Source organism: Dromaius novaehollandiae, chromosome 5 (genome assembly GCF_036370855.1).
Source record: "Dromaius novaehollandiae isolate bDroNov1 chromosome 5, bDroNov1.hap1, whole genome shotgun sequence".
NCBI classification, from domain to species: domain Eukaryota; kingdom Metazoa; phylum Chordata; class Aves; order Casuariiformes; family Dromaiidae; genus Dromaius; species Dromaius novaehollandiae.
This window is the reverse complement of record NC_088102.1, coordinates 72,331,051-72,343,660: the sequence shown is the minus strand read 5'-3', so window position 1 is coordinate 72,343,660 and position 12,610 is coordinate 72,331,051. Positions and strand designations below refer to the sequence as shown.

The window sequence follows — 12,610 nt, the reverse complement described above, 5'->3', positions numbered from 1 at the left end:
CTGCCCAGCAGGATAAGCTTCTTTCCTGTGAGGGTGACAGAGCCCGGGAACAGGTTTCCTGGGGAGATTGTGGAGTCTCCATCTTTGGAGGCATTGCAGAGGCGTCTGGATAGGGTCCTGGGCGATGGGCTTTAGATGACCCTCATGGGCAGGGGCATTGGCCGCGATGATCTCCAGAGGTCCCTTCCAATCTCTGCCGTTGTGTGCTTCTGTGCTTCCGTGAACACAAGGCAGAGCGCAGGGCAGCTTCAGTCGTGCCACGCTGTCGGCCTTGTGCCGATGCGCTTAATTGTCACCCCAAGGCAAAAGGATCTGGAAAGCTCTGGCCACTTCAAGGCCTTCCTGACACAAAGGGTTTCTTTACCCTGTGTGGTATTGGCCTGAGGTTGTAATGCCACTGCTGAGCTATCAGGCCCTGCTCCCCGCTAGTGCAGGTGCTGCTACAGAGCTGGGAGGGCAGAGGGAGACAGTGCCTGGGATGGTTCAGTCCAGCCTGCACCTGTGTTCCCCCCTCTCCCCGTACGGCCTGTTTCTCCCCACTGACTGCAGTGGGAACATGAGATGATGCCACTTCTGGTCTGTGCCCTTTTCAGGTCCGGTGAATCAGGCACAGCCCCAGCCCTGCCCCCTTGTTTCCCTCCCACACAATGCCTGGAAGGGTGGCTGCTTCAGCATCTGCAGTAGGTAGCTAGGTGGACTGGGGACTCAAGGGGACCTGTGCTCGTGGCTGGCTGTACCAGCAAAGCAGTTCAGCCCAGCAATGCCTTGCAGGTCTCTCAGGCCTCCTCTAAGCTGTGGCAGCAGCACCCACCCAAGGGCAGGGGAATTCCCAGCACCTTGCTCCACCTCAGAATGGACCCTCCATCCAACATCCTGGAGTCTTCTGCCAGGGCAGGGATGAGGGTGGCCAGCACCTGTCCACAGTTGCATCACAGCTGGTGGGAATCCCTCTCTGCCCAGGCAAGCTCAGCTGCCACGTGGGGACATTTTTCCCAGCTGCAGCACAACAGACAGCTCCAGTGCCCCAGTGTGGGGATTTTCCCACTGTGTACAGACAGCAGGGATGAGGTGCAGACCAGCAACTGAGTCAGGGCTCTCGCAGGACACATCCTACCTTGGCTGCAAACCTCAGTGCATAGCCACTTGCTTCCCTAGTTGAAAGAGTAGCAGGTCACAGCAACAGAAGCTGTCGGGAAGTGGACTAGTGGCAGGGGCTTGTCAGACCTCAGCATTCCGGTATGGGCTGCATACAAATGCCAGCAGGCCTTGCAGAGAGACAAGAGTGGCATAGAAAGCTCATGCAGCATATGCACTGACCACATAGACCTTCTGTGTTTAACTGGTGGGACAATCACGGGAGGTATCAAAGCTGTGAGCTGATTATAGAGATGGAAGTGCAGCAGTTGGGAAGCCAGAGAGGGATATTTAGTATTGAGAGACGTGCATTCAGCTTTCTTCCCAGGCCCGCTTTGTACCCCTTGTGGGTGATGCCTCCAATCACGGACACAAACCGCGTGCCTTGCTGTCTTGGATGGGGCCAACGCTTGGTGGCAGGCAGGAAGGCAGGCCATAGCCTTCCTCTGAGACATCTCCATCTTGTGTTTTGGCTGCAGGTCTCCCTTACAGCAAGGGAAACCTCCAGCCCATGGCTGCAAGTCTCTGACTTACACTTGTGGTTTCCTGAACTACTCTTAGAGCACTCCAATGCCAGGGGACATCTGTTTGACACCATGCTTAAGGAGAACTGCCAAAAACCGAGACAGGGCTTGTGTGGAGCCAGCCTCAGGAAACGTGGGAGGAATAGAGGGATGTTGTCCAAGCAGGCAAGGATGAGGCTTGGAATGTCCAGGCCGAGGTCCCTTTGGAGTTTAATATGTTGAAGGATGTGAAGGACAGCAAGCAGGGCTTCCTTAAATCCACTGGTAATTGAGGAGGAGAATGGAAATTGTGGGCCCGCTGCCGACTGGGGCAGGGGCCCTGGTGACAAAGCATGTAGAAAAGGCAGAGATCCTGAATGCTGCTTTGCTGCAGTCTTTCCTGTGAAGACTGGCCCTCCCCACATCCCAGGCCCTGTAGAGCAGCTGCCGGTGCCCAGCCACACTGGTCCAGAGCCCTGGCCATAGTGGGCCAAGCCGGGCACTGCCAAGGCCTCACCGCAGCCCAGCTGGTGGCAGACGACGGCGGCGTCCCAGAGGTCCCAGGTGTCCTTGCAGATGCAGCTCCAGGCCCCCTGGACATAGACCTCCACTCTGCTGGGGCAGAACCTGGGGCCGCTCACCAGCCGCACCTGTCGTCTCCCTGCAGCCAGAGACAGCCCAGGCTGGGGCAGCTGCTCGGGCCCCTGTGGTGCCCTGGGGCCCTTCCCGGCACACGCGCCTGAGCACACAACCGCCGTCTCCTGGGTGCGGCCTGGTGGCACAGAGCTGTGCAGTGTGGCATTGCACTGGGCCAGGCCTTGGTCCCAGGCCCCACCCAGGGCCACCTCCAGGCGCCCGTCACAGCGGCTCTCCCCATCCACCAGCCTCAGGGGTTCAGCACCACCTGGCCCCACACAGAGGGGAGATGTCCTGAGGTGCTGCAGGGACCGCAGGGTGCCAAGGAGCCCCACAGCTTGCCGGGGGACAGCACGGCCCCACTGCCCTCCTCCTGCCCATGTGCCTGCTGCCCTGTGTGTGGGCTCAGCCCTCCTCCTGCCCTGACATGGTCCTGCTTCCCCAGACGGGCTCTGTGCCCCACAGCTCCTGCTGGCAGTGGGAGGGAGGGGCACTCCTCCTTTTTGGGGTGCTGGGCCCCCTCCCCAGGAGGCCCTCCTGTCTGACGCCACCTGCCCCACACGCACCTGAGCAATTGACTGCGGCAACATGGCCGAGCGAGCAGGCAGGGGTCCCCAGCGCCATGGCAGGGCACTCTCCCAGGTGGGACTCGGTCCCACAGCAGTGAAAAGTGTCCCGCCACAGCGGGCCGCTCCTTGTCCCGAAACACCCTCCGTGGGACACGGAGGTGGCAAAGCCACAGCCGAGGTGGTGGCAGAGCACCTGCGTGTCAGGCATGTCCCAGCCGGCATCGCAGAGGGAGCCCCAGGTGCTGTGCGCCTCCAGCTCCACCTGCCCTGTGCACTCTGTGCTGCCGTTCACCAGTCTGAAGCCCGTGTAGGCTGGGAGGGAGAAAGGGTGCTGGAGACGAAGTCCTCATGTCCCCTGCTCTGCAATGATGGGGGCATGCAGGCATGGCAGCCCTCTGCCTCCCCACGCCCTGGGTGCTGCCGCAAGCCAGCCCACAGCAAACCTGGTGGAATAGAGGGATGTTGTCTGAGTAGGCAGCAGTGGGTCTTGGAAGTTAATGGCCCCTTTGGAGTTTAATGTGTTGAGGGATGTGAAGGACAGCAAGCAGGGCTTCTTTAAATCTATCGATAACCAGAGGAAGAGAAGGGAAAGTGTGCGCTCACTGCTGACTGGGGCAGGGGCCCTGGTGACAAAGCATACGGAAAAGGCAGAGATCCTGAATGCTGCTTTGCTGCAGTCATTCCCATGAACACTGGCCCTCCGCATATCCCAGGCCCTGGAGAGCAGGGAGAAAGCCTCAAGAGAGGAAGACATTTCCTTGGTGGAGGAGGATGGGCTTAGGGATCACTGAAGCAAACTGGACATCCACAAGTCCATGCACCCTCATGGCATGCCCCCAGGGGTGCTGACGAGCTGGCCAAGGTCCTTGCTAGGCCCCTCTCAGTCCTCTTTGAAAGGTGCTGGAGATCAGGAGAGGTGCCTGAGGCCTGGAAGAGAGCCAATGCCACTCCAGTCTTCCACGAGGGCAAGAAGGAGGGTGCAGGGAAGTACACGCCGGGCAGCCTCACCTCGATCCCTGCCAAGGTGATGGAGCAGCTCATCCTGGACACCACTGGCAAGCATGTGGTGGCTAAGAAAGTGATCCAGAGTAGTGAGCGTGGATTCCCAAAGGGGGAAATCATGCTTAACCAACGTGAGAGCCTTCTAGGATGGGACACCTGGCTGGGTAGATGAGGGGAGAGCAGGGCAAGTTGTCTCCCTTGACTTGAGCAAGGCTTTGGACACTGTCTCCCATCACGTCCTCACAGGCAAGCTGAGGAAGTGTGGGTTAGATGGGCAGACAGTGAGGTGGCTTAAAACTGGCTGTCTGGCAGAGCTCAGAGGGTTGTGATGAGCAGCACAAAGTCTCGTTGGAGGCCTGTAGCTAGCGATGTCTGCCAGGGGTCCCTGCTGGGTGCAGTATTGTTCATCTTCTTCCTCAGTGATGTGGATGAAGGGACAGAGTGCACCCACAGCAAGTGTGCTGATGATCCAAGGATGATCCTGAGAGGAGTGGCTGATACCCCAGAGTGCTGTGCTGCCCTTCCGAGGGAGCTCAACAGTCTGGAGAGATGGGCAGAGGGGAACCTCATGAAGCTGAATCAAGGGAAGTGCAGAGGCCTGCCCCTGCAGCAGTAGAGGGTGGTGGCTGACCTGCTGGAAAGCAGCCGTGCAGAGAAGGACCTGGGAGGGCTGGTGGACACAACAGTCTGGAGAGATGGGCAGAGGGGAACCTCATGAAGCTGAATCAAGGGAAGTGCAGAGGCCTGCCCCTGCAGCAGTAGAGGGTGGTGGCTGACCTGCTGGAAAGCAGCCGTGCAGAGAAGGACCTGGGAGGCCTGGTGGACAACAAGCTGACCGTGAGCCAGCACTGTGCCCTTGTGGCCAAGAAGGCCAAGGGTATGCTGGGCTGCATTAGGCAGAGTGTTGTCAGCAGGTGGAGGGAGGTGATCCTTTGCCTCTACTGAGCCCTGGGGAGGCCACGTCTGGAGTGCTGTGTGCAGTTCTGGGCTCCCCGAGACAATAGAGACATGGAGCTCCTGGAGCGAGTGCAGCAAAGGGCTCCTAAGATGCTGAAGGGACGGGAGCATGTGTCATGCGAGGAAAGGCTGAGAGAGCTGGGCCTGTTCATGGTGGAGGAGAGAAGCCTGAGTGGGGGGATTTTTATTGATTAGTATAACTATGTGAAGGGAGTGTGTGAAGAGGATGGGGCCAGACTCTTTTCAGTGGTACCCAATGATGCCCGCAATGAAGGAGACAAAGTGTGTGCCTTCCTCTCCTATATGGGGCATGTGCTTGTTGGCAGGCAGGAGGGCAGACTGTAGCCTCCCTCTCGGACGTCTGCCCCTGTAACACTACTGTCCTGCCTTTGTGTTTGGGCTGCAGGCCTGCCTTACAGCAAGGGAAACCTCCAGTGAGGAGAGGAAGCCTGCCAGCTGCTCCACCATGGCCGCATCGGGCAGCGCTGTTGATGGTCGGCTCTTTCCACAATGCCGTGCTCACTCCATGGCAGCCCCTGCCATGGACAGTGTGCCCCACCTGCGATGGCAAATGTCAGCCTGGTACAGCACTGCCCTACGGCAGGTGTGGGCCACAGCAGCTGGGGCACCATGCGGGGAGGCATCCCGGTGTAGGGCATCGTGGACGAAACACCGGCAGCAGCGACTGTGATTAACCAGAGCTGGGTGAGGGCAGCTGGAGAGTTACTGGCTCTGCGCGAGAAGGCTCATGCTGAGCAGGACGTGCTTCGTGTCTGCCCCAGCCACCCCTGGGAGATGGCAACGTGCCCAAAGCACCGACCCTGGGGCCAAGGCTCAAAAATTCTTGGTTTTTTTAATAGAAAATGCACAGTGGAAGCACACACATGGAAGGCTGCATGGAGGGCTTCATGGAAGGGATGATGGAGGCAGTTCTCCACAGTGCCCGTAGTCCCCAGCAGGCCCAAGCAGGCGGTCAATCAGGCAGACGATTTCCTCTGTGGCCAGGCTGTGGCTCTGTGGGGGCAGAGTCACACGGCACCACGCATGTCCTCAGGGACTGCTGCAGCGTGACCCCACCATGCTCACAGTGACGTCCTGGGGCCGCTGACACCAACATCATCGTAGCCCACGTCCTTGGGCACTGAGGCTGGGGCGTCTGTTGTGGCTCCCGGCGGCTCCGGGTGGTTCAGTGAGGGCCGGCTCCCCACTGGGGACAGGAAGGCCGGTGCCTGTAGGGGCTGTTTCATGCCCTGGCTGCCAGGCCTGGGCTGGGGCTCCCCACCGTGGGGCCCACCACTGCGGCAGAGTGCAGGGGAGCAGCCTCACCCGGTGGGACAGCACGACGCTGGGTATGGTAGGGCTGCTGCGCGGGCTGCAGTGCCTCTTACCTGCCAGCGCCGCTGCCTCAGAGAAATCTCCGTCTCTCAGCCCCAGAGCAGCGGCCTCTCTCGGGTGCTGCATGGCCACGGCATCATCGTACCCATCCGGGGGGTCATGCTTGGACAGGGCAGGGGTGTCTGTGACAGACGGGGCAGTGAAACGAAGGCTGGGGCAGGGGTTGCATTGTGCCAGCTGCCACCAGCCACGGAGCTGGGGGTGCTGACATGGGGGCCCGCTGCGTGGGGCTGCCAACTCTGGGATGGAGGCTGCAGCCTGGAGGCTCGACCCTGGCCATGAGTGCTGGCCCAGAAAATAACCAAGGGCCACACGGCCATGCTGCTCCAGGTACTGCGTGTGGCCCCTGCTGGCACCAGCTGTGGTGCAAGGGCTGCATCTCTGGGCACATGGTAGCATGACCCTGCACCCCGGCCCTGTACCTGCTGCTGTCACAGGGCTGCTGGCCTCCACACTGTTGTCGGTGTAATACGGCAGCTTCGTTGCTGAGCCCTCTGACGGTGAGTCTGGAGGATGTGGTGTTAGTGGAGGCTGCCCAGCCCCATGGCCTGGCCAGCACCCTGGGCAGGACAGCCTCGCCATACAGTGGGGACTGTGGAGGGCAAGGAGATACCCCCCTGCTGCAGCTCCCCATGGTCAGCAGGTGGCCAGGCTTCAAGCCCAGCTGCTGCAGCAATGGGTGCGTGGGGGCCTCAGTGCAGAGACCTCCCTCTCCAGAAAGAGGTGCCAGGCCGGGCCAGGCTGGGCCAGCAAGGGGCCGTTGGGAGTCACAGCCTGCCAGGCCCAGGGTGCACACACCTGAGCCACTGGGCACCTCCTGGTAATCCGGCGTCAGAGTATAGTCGAGCTCCTCATAGACGGCCTCAGAGATTGTGTCTCCAGCTCTGCCAGGGCCTGGAAAGCAAGGGCAGCCATAACCCCAGGCCATGGGCACAGCACGTGGGATGGTGGGGGTCACCAGCTGTGCCCCCGATATCCCTGTGGCCCAGCTCCACTGCTGTGCCCCATCCGCTGAGTGGCTCTGGTGCCCCTGCCTGGCCCCCATGCTGCGCCGGGTCCTGCCCCTGCTCGGCACTGGCCTCCTGGCCTCCGCTGCTGCGCCTGCCCCCAGCCTGTGCAGCCGGGCCGCCCCATGGCCGGGCAGTCCCGGGAGCCATCAGTGGCCCCCAGCCCTGACTGGCTCTGCCCTGGTGCCTCGTCCTGGTAGATTCAGCCCCGGAGAACCCCGGTGCGACCCACCTCTGTGCTGAGCCATGGTGCGCCATGCCTGCATGGCGAGAGCCCCCAGGGCCAGGCAGAGCAGGGTCCCCAGGATGATGCAGAGGATGGTGGGCACTGGCATGGCCCCAGCACCCGCTGTGGGGCTCCTGTGGGCACCTGTGAGGACACCAACATGCGGCGGAGCTGGAGGGAGGCTGGGGACCCTGTCCCGTCCTGCATCACTGTGGATGCATGGGGGGGTGCAGGGGAGCGGCTGGCGGGACAGGGAGGCCAAGGAGGGCACCCCTGTGCCCGGGAGCCAACCCCTGCATGAGGCCGAGGGGTGGCAGTGCTCAGCAGCTGGGGTCTCCTTGCCAGAGCTGCTCCCCCTCCACTGGGCTGTGCTGGTCGGAGCTGGAGGATCCCTGGGGCCACCGTGCTGCTCTGCGCAGGCAGAGCTACCTGTGCAGGCTGCGCCGTCTGGGCATCCAGTTGCCATGGCTGGCGTGGGAGTCACTCTGGTGCTGCCAGGGTCCCCGTCACATGTGATGTGGGTGTCTCCAGGGAAGTCACAGGGCTGCAGCTGCCAGGGTGCTGAGGGGCAGTGCCAGAGGGAGTCGGCCCCCAGCTCACACTGCACCCAGGCCAGCCACGCGGGGCCTGAGCCCTGTGTGGTTGCCGGTGCAGATGCCAGCCGTCCCGTGGCTCCGCAGCCCAGCTGCCGGCACACCACGGCGGCTGTGGCGGGGCTGGTGCCATTGGCGCACACGCTGCCCCACGTCCCATTGTAGAAGACCTCCAGGCGCCCGGTGCAGCTGCTGCCGCCCGCCAGCCGCAGGGCTGTGAGCTCTGCAAGGGGGCAGAATGGGGGGCCACAGCTCAGGCGGGCGTGGGCAGACACCCCTGCTGTCCCGGTCACCCCGCCCACCTCCCTAGGGCTCCAAGAGAAGCACGCCAAGAAACGGACACGCTGGGGCAGTGGGGTGAAGGCGGCATCTTGCTCCCTGGGACTGCCCAGGGTGTGGGGAGGTGGTCAGGGAGTCTGGTGGGGAGGGCTGGCGCTACTGCCGGTCCCACAGCCACGCTGCACTCGTCCCTGGTGGAGCACAGCACTGACCTGAGCAGATGGCTGCCACACTGGCGCCCTGCTTGCAACCACGCTGCCCCAGGGCTGGGGCCGGGGATGGGGCTGGGCAGTCCCAGAGCATTGCCTCAGCTCCGGAGCAGCCGCCGGCGCCCAGCCACACTGGCCCCAAGCCCCGGCCGTAGTGGGCCGAGCCGGGCGCTGCCAGGGCCTCTCCGCAGCCCAGCTGGCGGCAGACGACGGCGGCATCCCGGAGGTCCCAGGCATCCTCGCAGACGTGACTCCAGGTCCCCTGGACGTAGATCTCCACTCTCCCAGCACAGCGCCCAGGGCCGCTCGCCAGCCGCACCTGCTGGCTCCCTGCAGCCAGAGACCACTCGGGTCGGGGCAGCTGCTTGGGCCCCCGCGGCGCCCCGGGGCCCTTCCCGGCACACTCACCCGAACACACAACCGCTGCCTCCTTGACGTGGCCCGGTGGCACGGTGCTGTGCAGCGTGGCGTTGCACTGGGCCAGGTGAGCCTCCGTGCCCGCACACCGGAGCCCGCCCAGCACCAGGGGGCTTGAGCCTGGCCCCAGCACTGGGGTGGTGTAGGCCTTCTGCACTGTGCCGCACCGGAGCTGCCGGCACACCACACTGGCACTGCTGGCATCCCACTGCTGTGGCAGGACTCGGCCCCAGGCCCCACCCAGGGCCACCTCCAGGCGGCCATCGCAGCGGCTCTCCCCGTCCACCAGCCGCAGGGGTTCAGCACCACCTGTCCCCGCAGAGAGGGAAGATGTCCTGAGGTGCTGCGGGGACCGCAGGGTGCCAAGGAGCACCATGGGATCCCGGGTGACAGCATGGCCCCACTGCCCTCCTCCTGCCCGTGTGCCTGCTGCCCTATGCCTGGGCTCAGCCCTCCTCCTGCCCTGACATGGCCCTGCTTCCCCAGACGGGCCCTGTGCCCCACAGCTCCTGCTGGCAGTGAGAAGGAGGGGCATCCCTCCATTTGGGGTGCTGGGTCCCCTCCCCACAGCAGGCCCTCCTGTCTGACGCCACCTGCCCCACACGCACCTGAGCAATTGACTGCGGCAGCGTGGCGTGGTGAGCAGGCGGGGGTCCCCAGCGCCATGGCAGGGCACTCTCCCAGGTGGGACTCGGTCCCGCTGCAGTGAAAAGTGTCCTGCCACAGCGGGCCGCTCCCTGTCCCAAAATACCCTCCACGGGGCACAGAGGCGGCAAAGCCGCAGCCGAGGTGGTGGCAGAGCACCTGGGCATCGGGCACGTCCCAGCCAGCGTCGCAGAGGGAGCCCCAGGTGCCGCGTGCCTCCAGCTCCACCCGCCCTGTGCAATCTGTGCTGCCATTCACCAGTCTGAAGCCCGTGTAGGCTGGGAGAGAGAAAGGGTGCTGGAGACAAAGGCCCTGTGCAGCTACAATGGCGGGGGCACACAGGCATGGCAGCCCTCTGCCTCCCCATGCCCTGGGGGCTGCCACAAGCCAGCCCGCAGCCTCCCTGCCCCGTCCCTGCCCAGGGCACCCCTGTCCCTGCTGCCCGTCTCCCCATGCCCCCCGCTGCAGCCTCTGCCCCACACCCCACGCTCTTACGGGAGCAGATGATGGCAGCGTCACTGGTGTGCGTGCAGCCCTGGCCATGGGGCAGCCTGCGGGTGCAGGCAGACAGGAGGGATTCGTTGCCTGCACACTCAAAGCCCCCGTCCCAGATGGGCCCAGCTCCTGCCCCAAAGTGTGCTGCCCCGGTGACGGCCAGAGCTGCTCCACAGCCCAGCTCCTTGCAGATGACATGGGCAGCGTTGAGGTCCACGTGGGCCTTGCAGAGGGTTGCCCAGCCTCGGCCCTGCCTGACCTCCACACGACCCGAGCAGGCACTGTCCCCACCGACCAGCTGCACAAACCCTGCCGGGGAAGAGAGTGTGGGGTCGCCTGGAGGTCCCTGGGATATGTTGGGGGGTTGTGGAGGGGCTGCCACCAGAGCTTTGGTGCTGGCACAGGTGGCCCCTGGGGGCGAGACAGCCTGGGCCGTGCCTGCCACAGCTCTTACCTTGGCAGACCACGCCAACATCCCAGCCATGGCTTCCATTGTACAGCTCCCATCCCTTGATAGTACATTCCCAGAGGGCGGACTCATCCCCGCGACAGTCAACGACAGCCAGATGAATTGGTCCAGACCCTTTCCCAAAGCGGGTCCAGGCATGGGCGCTTTTGGCTGAGCCACAGCCCAGCTGCTGACACACCACCTCGGCATCTTCCATGTCCCATTCGTTATCTGCCACCGTCCCCCACTGGCCCCGCAGCTTCACCTCCACTCTGCCGGCACAGGGACCACCTCCATTCACCAGCCTCAGCTCCACGGCATCTGCATTAGAGGTGCCCTCAGGGCATGAGAGTGCTGCCCTCCAGCGCCACTCCCACACCCGGGGAGTCCCTGGTGGGGAGGCCCTGGGCATGGCCATAATGGCTCCCAACCGCGCGCAGCCAAAGGGCTGCCCCCCAGCACAGTCACCTAATCCCTTGCCTGAGCATGTCACCCCCACGTCCCAGTCATGTCCGCAGTAGTGCTGGCCCCAGCCATAGTGGGGGCAGTAGTGGAGCGCTGTCTCGGTGCCACGGCAGAAGGGTTGCAGCCAAATCCGGCCAGCCCCTGCCCCAAATGGGGTGTATGGGGAAGTCCTGGCCACGGTGCCACATCCCAGCTGCCTGCAGACCACGGAGGCCCCGCGGACATCCCAGATGAAGTCATAGCTGCACACGGTGCCCCACTGGCCCTCGTGCTTCACCTCCACCCGGCCGGCGCAGCGGCTGCCTCCGTCAACCAGTCGCAGCTCCCCGGTGCCTGTGGGTGCCCATGTGGGACCACAAAGGAGGATGTGGAGCCCCCGCATGATGCCACGGGTGCCTGGTGCAGCCTGCCCTGCCAGGTTGGCCCAGGGGGCTATGTCCCACAGCTGTTCCCTGCCCTGATGGCCTCCACTCCCCACTGTGGGGCTGGCTCTTGGGCCCTGGCATATGGCCGTGTATGTGGAAAAGCCCTGGGGGCACTGCAGGATGCAAGCTGTGAAGAAAGGCAGGGCCATATCCAGCCCCTGAATGTCCAGCACCTGACGCAAGGGGAAAACTGTGGGGCATGCATACTGCCACATGTGCTCAGTGTTTGGCCCCACTGCAAAAACCCTGTCCCCAGCACACCCCAGGCACCGCGAGTGTCCGAGAGCTGCCCAGGTGGGGTGTCTCCACTGGTGTCCTTGGGAAGCCTGCCCAGCAGGTCACACACAGGCCCATGGGGGCCACCCCAGCCCCATCGTGTCTTCCCCAACCCCAGGGCTGCCTCCCACTCTCGACATGAAGGCAGGCAGCTCCAGCCCCGGGGAGCCCGCAGGCACTCACCCCTGCAGAGCTGCACGCACAGCAGCAGTCCCAGTGTGCTGGCAAGGAGCTGGCTGGTGGTGGCCATCCCAAACACCTCCTGCCCCATGGTGCAGCCCCCAGCTCCTGCTTGCCTCCTGGACCACCAGAGACTGCTGTGGTGGGGAGGGCAATATATAGGCAGAGGTGCAGGCCTCGCTGCCAGGGGAGCCAATCAACAGCATCAGGCACCTTTTGAGACGTTATCAGGAGGGTTATCTCCCATCTGACGGAGCCCCAGCCTCCAATAACCTTCTCCATCCCCGTGCATGCCCATATATGCGTCTCGGCTCCACTTCTGGCATCACACGCACCCCACCAGTGGGTGGGTGCCTGCCTGGCTGTCCCCGTGGGGAGCCTGATGATGATCTGAGCAGAACTCCGCACCTGGGTGCTGCAGTGGGTGCAGGGTGTGTGGGCCCTTCCTATGCCTGATCCCGCATGGGTCTGGGTGTGTCACACTGTGCCAGGGAGCGTGGCAAGAGCCCTTCCTTGACAGGGACTGTCCTGTGCTGCGGGCAGCATCTGCTGCAGCCTCCTTGCTGCTGTGGGGCTGACCTCTGGCACCAGGTCCCTCCGCACTGCAGCCCTCCACATGGGGCAGGCACTGGGGCTGGCTCTGGGCTAGAAAGCTCCAGCGTGGCACCAAGTCAAGCCCAGCCCCAGGCTCCATGGCACATTGGCAGGAGGGCCTGGGCCCCTCACAGCAGCTTGCAGGCGGATGGAGG

The 12,610-nt window shown here is 63.5% G+C and overlaps 1 protein-coding gene across 1 annotated transcript; it reads right to left on the bottom strand.

Annotated features, from left to right (window-relative positions):
- Nucleotides 1-1,218: 1,218 nt before the first annotated feature.
- Nucleotides 1,219-11,895, bottom strand: LOC135328599 (scavenger receptor cysteine-rich type 1 protein M130-like; the record flags this gene model as incomplete). Its single annotated transcript, XM_064513480.1, has 16 exons — nucleotides 1,219-1,265; nucleotides 2,155-2,541; nucleotides 2,840-3,154; nucleotides 3,851-3,912; nucleotides 5,888-6,008; nucleotides 6,190-6,318; nucleotides 6,995-7,090; nucleotides 7,436-7,573; nucleotides 7,859-8,236; nucleotides 8,505-8,840; nucleotides 8,919-9,236; nucleotides 9,536-9,850; nucleotides 10,068-10,376; nucleotides 10,522-10,836; nucleotides 10,996-11,313; nucleotides 11,865-11,895. Coding segments are annotated over 16 exons (3,615 nt in total), but the record flags the coding sequence as incomplete, so codon positions are not given.
- Nucleotides 11,896-12,610: the final 715 nt, after the last annotated feature.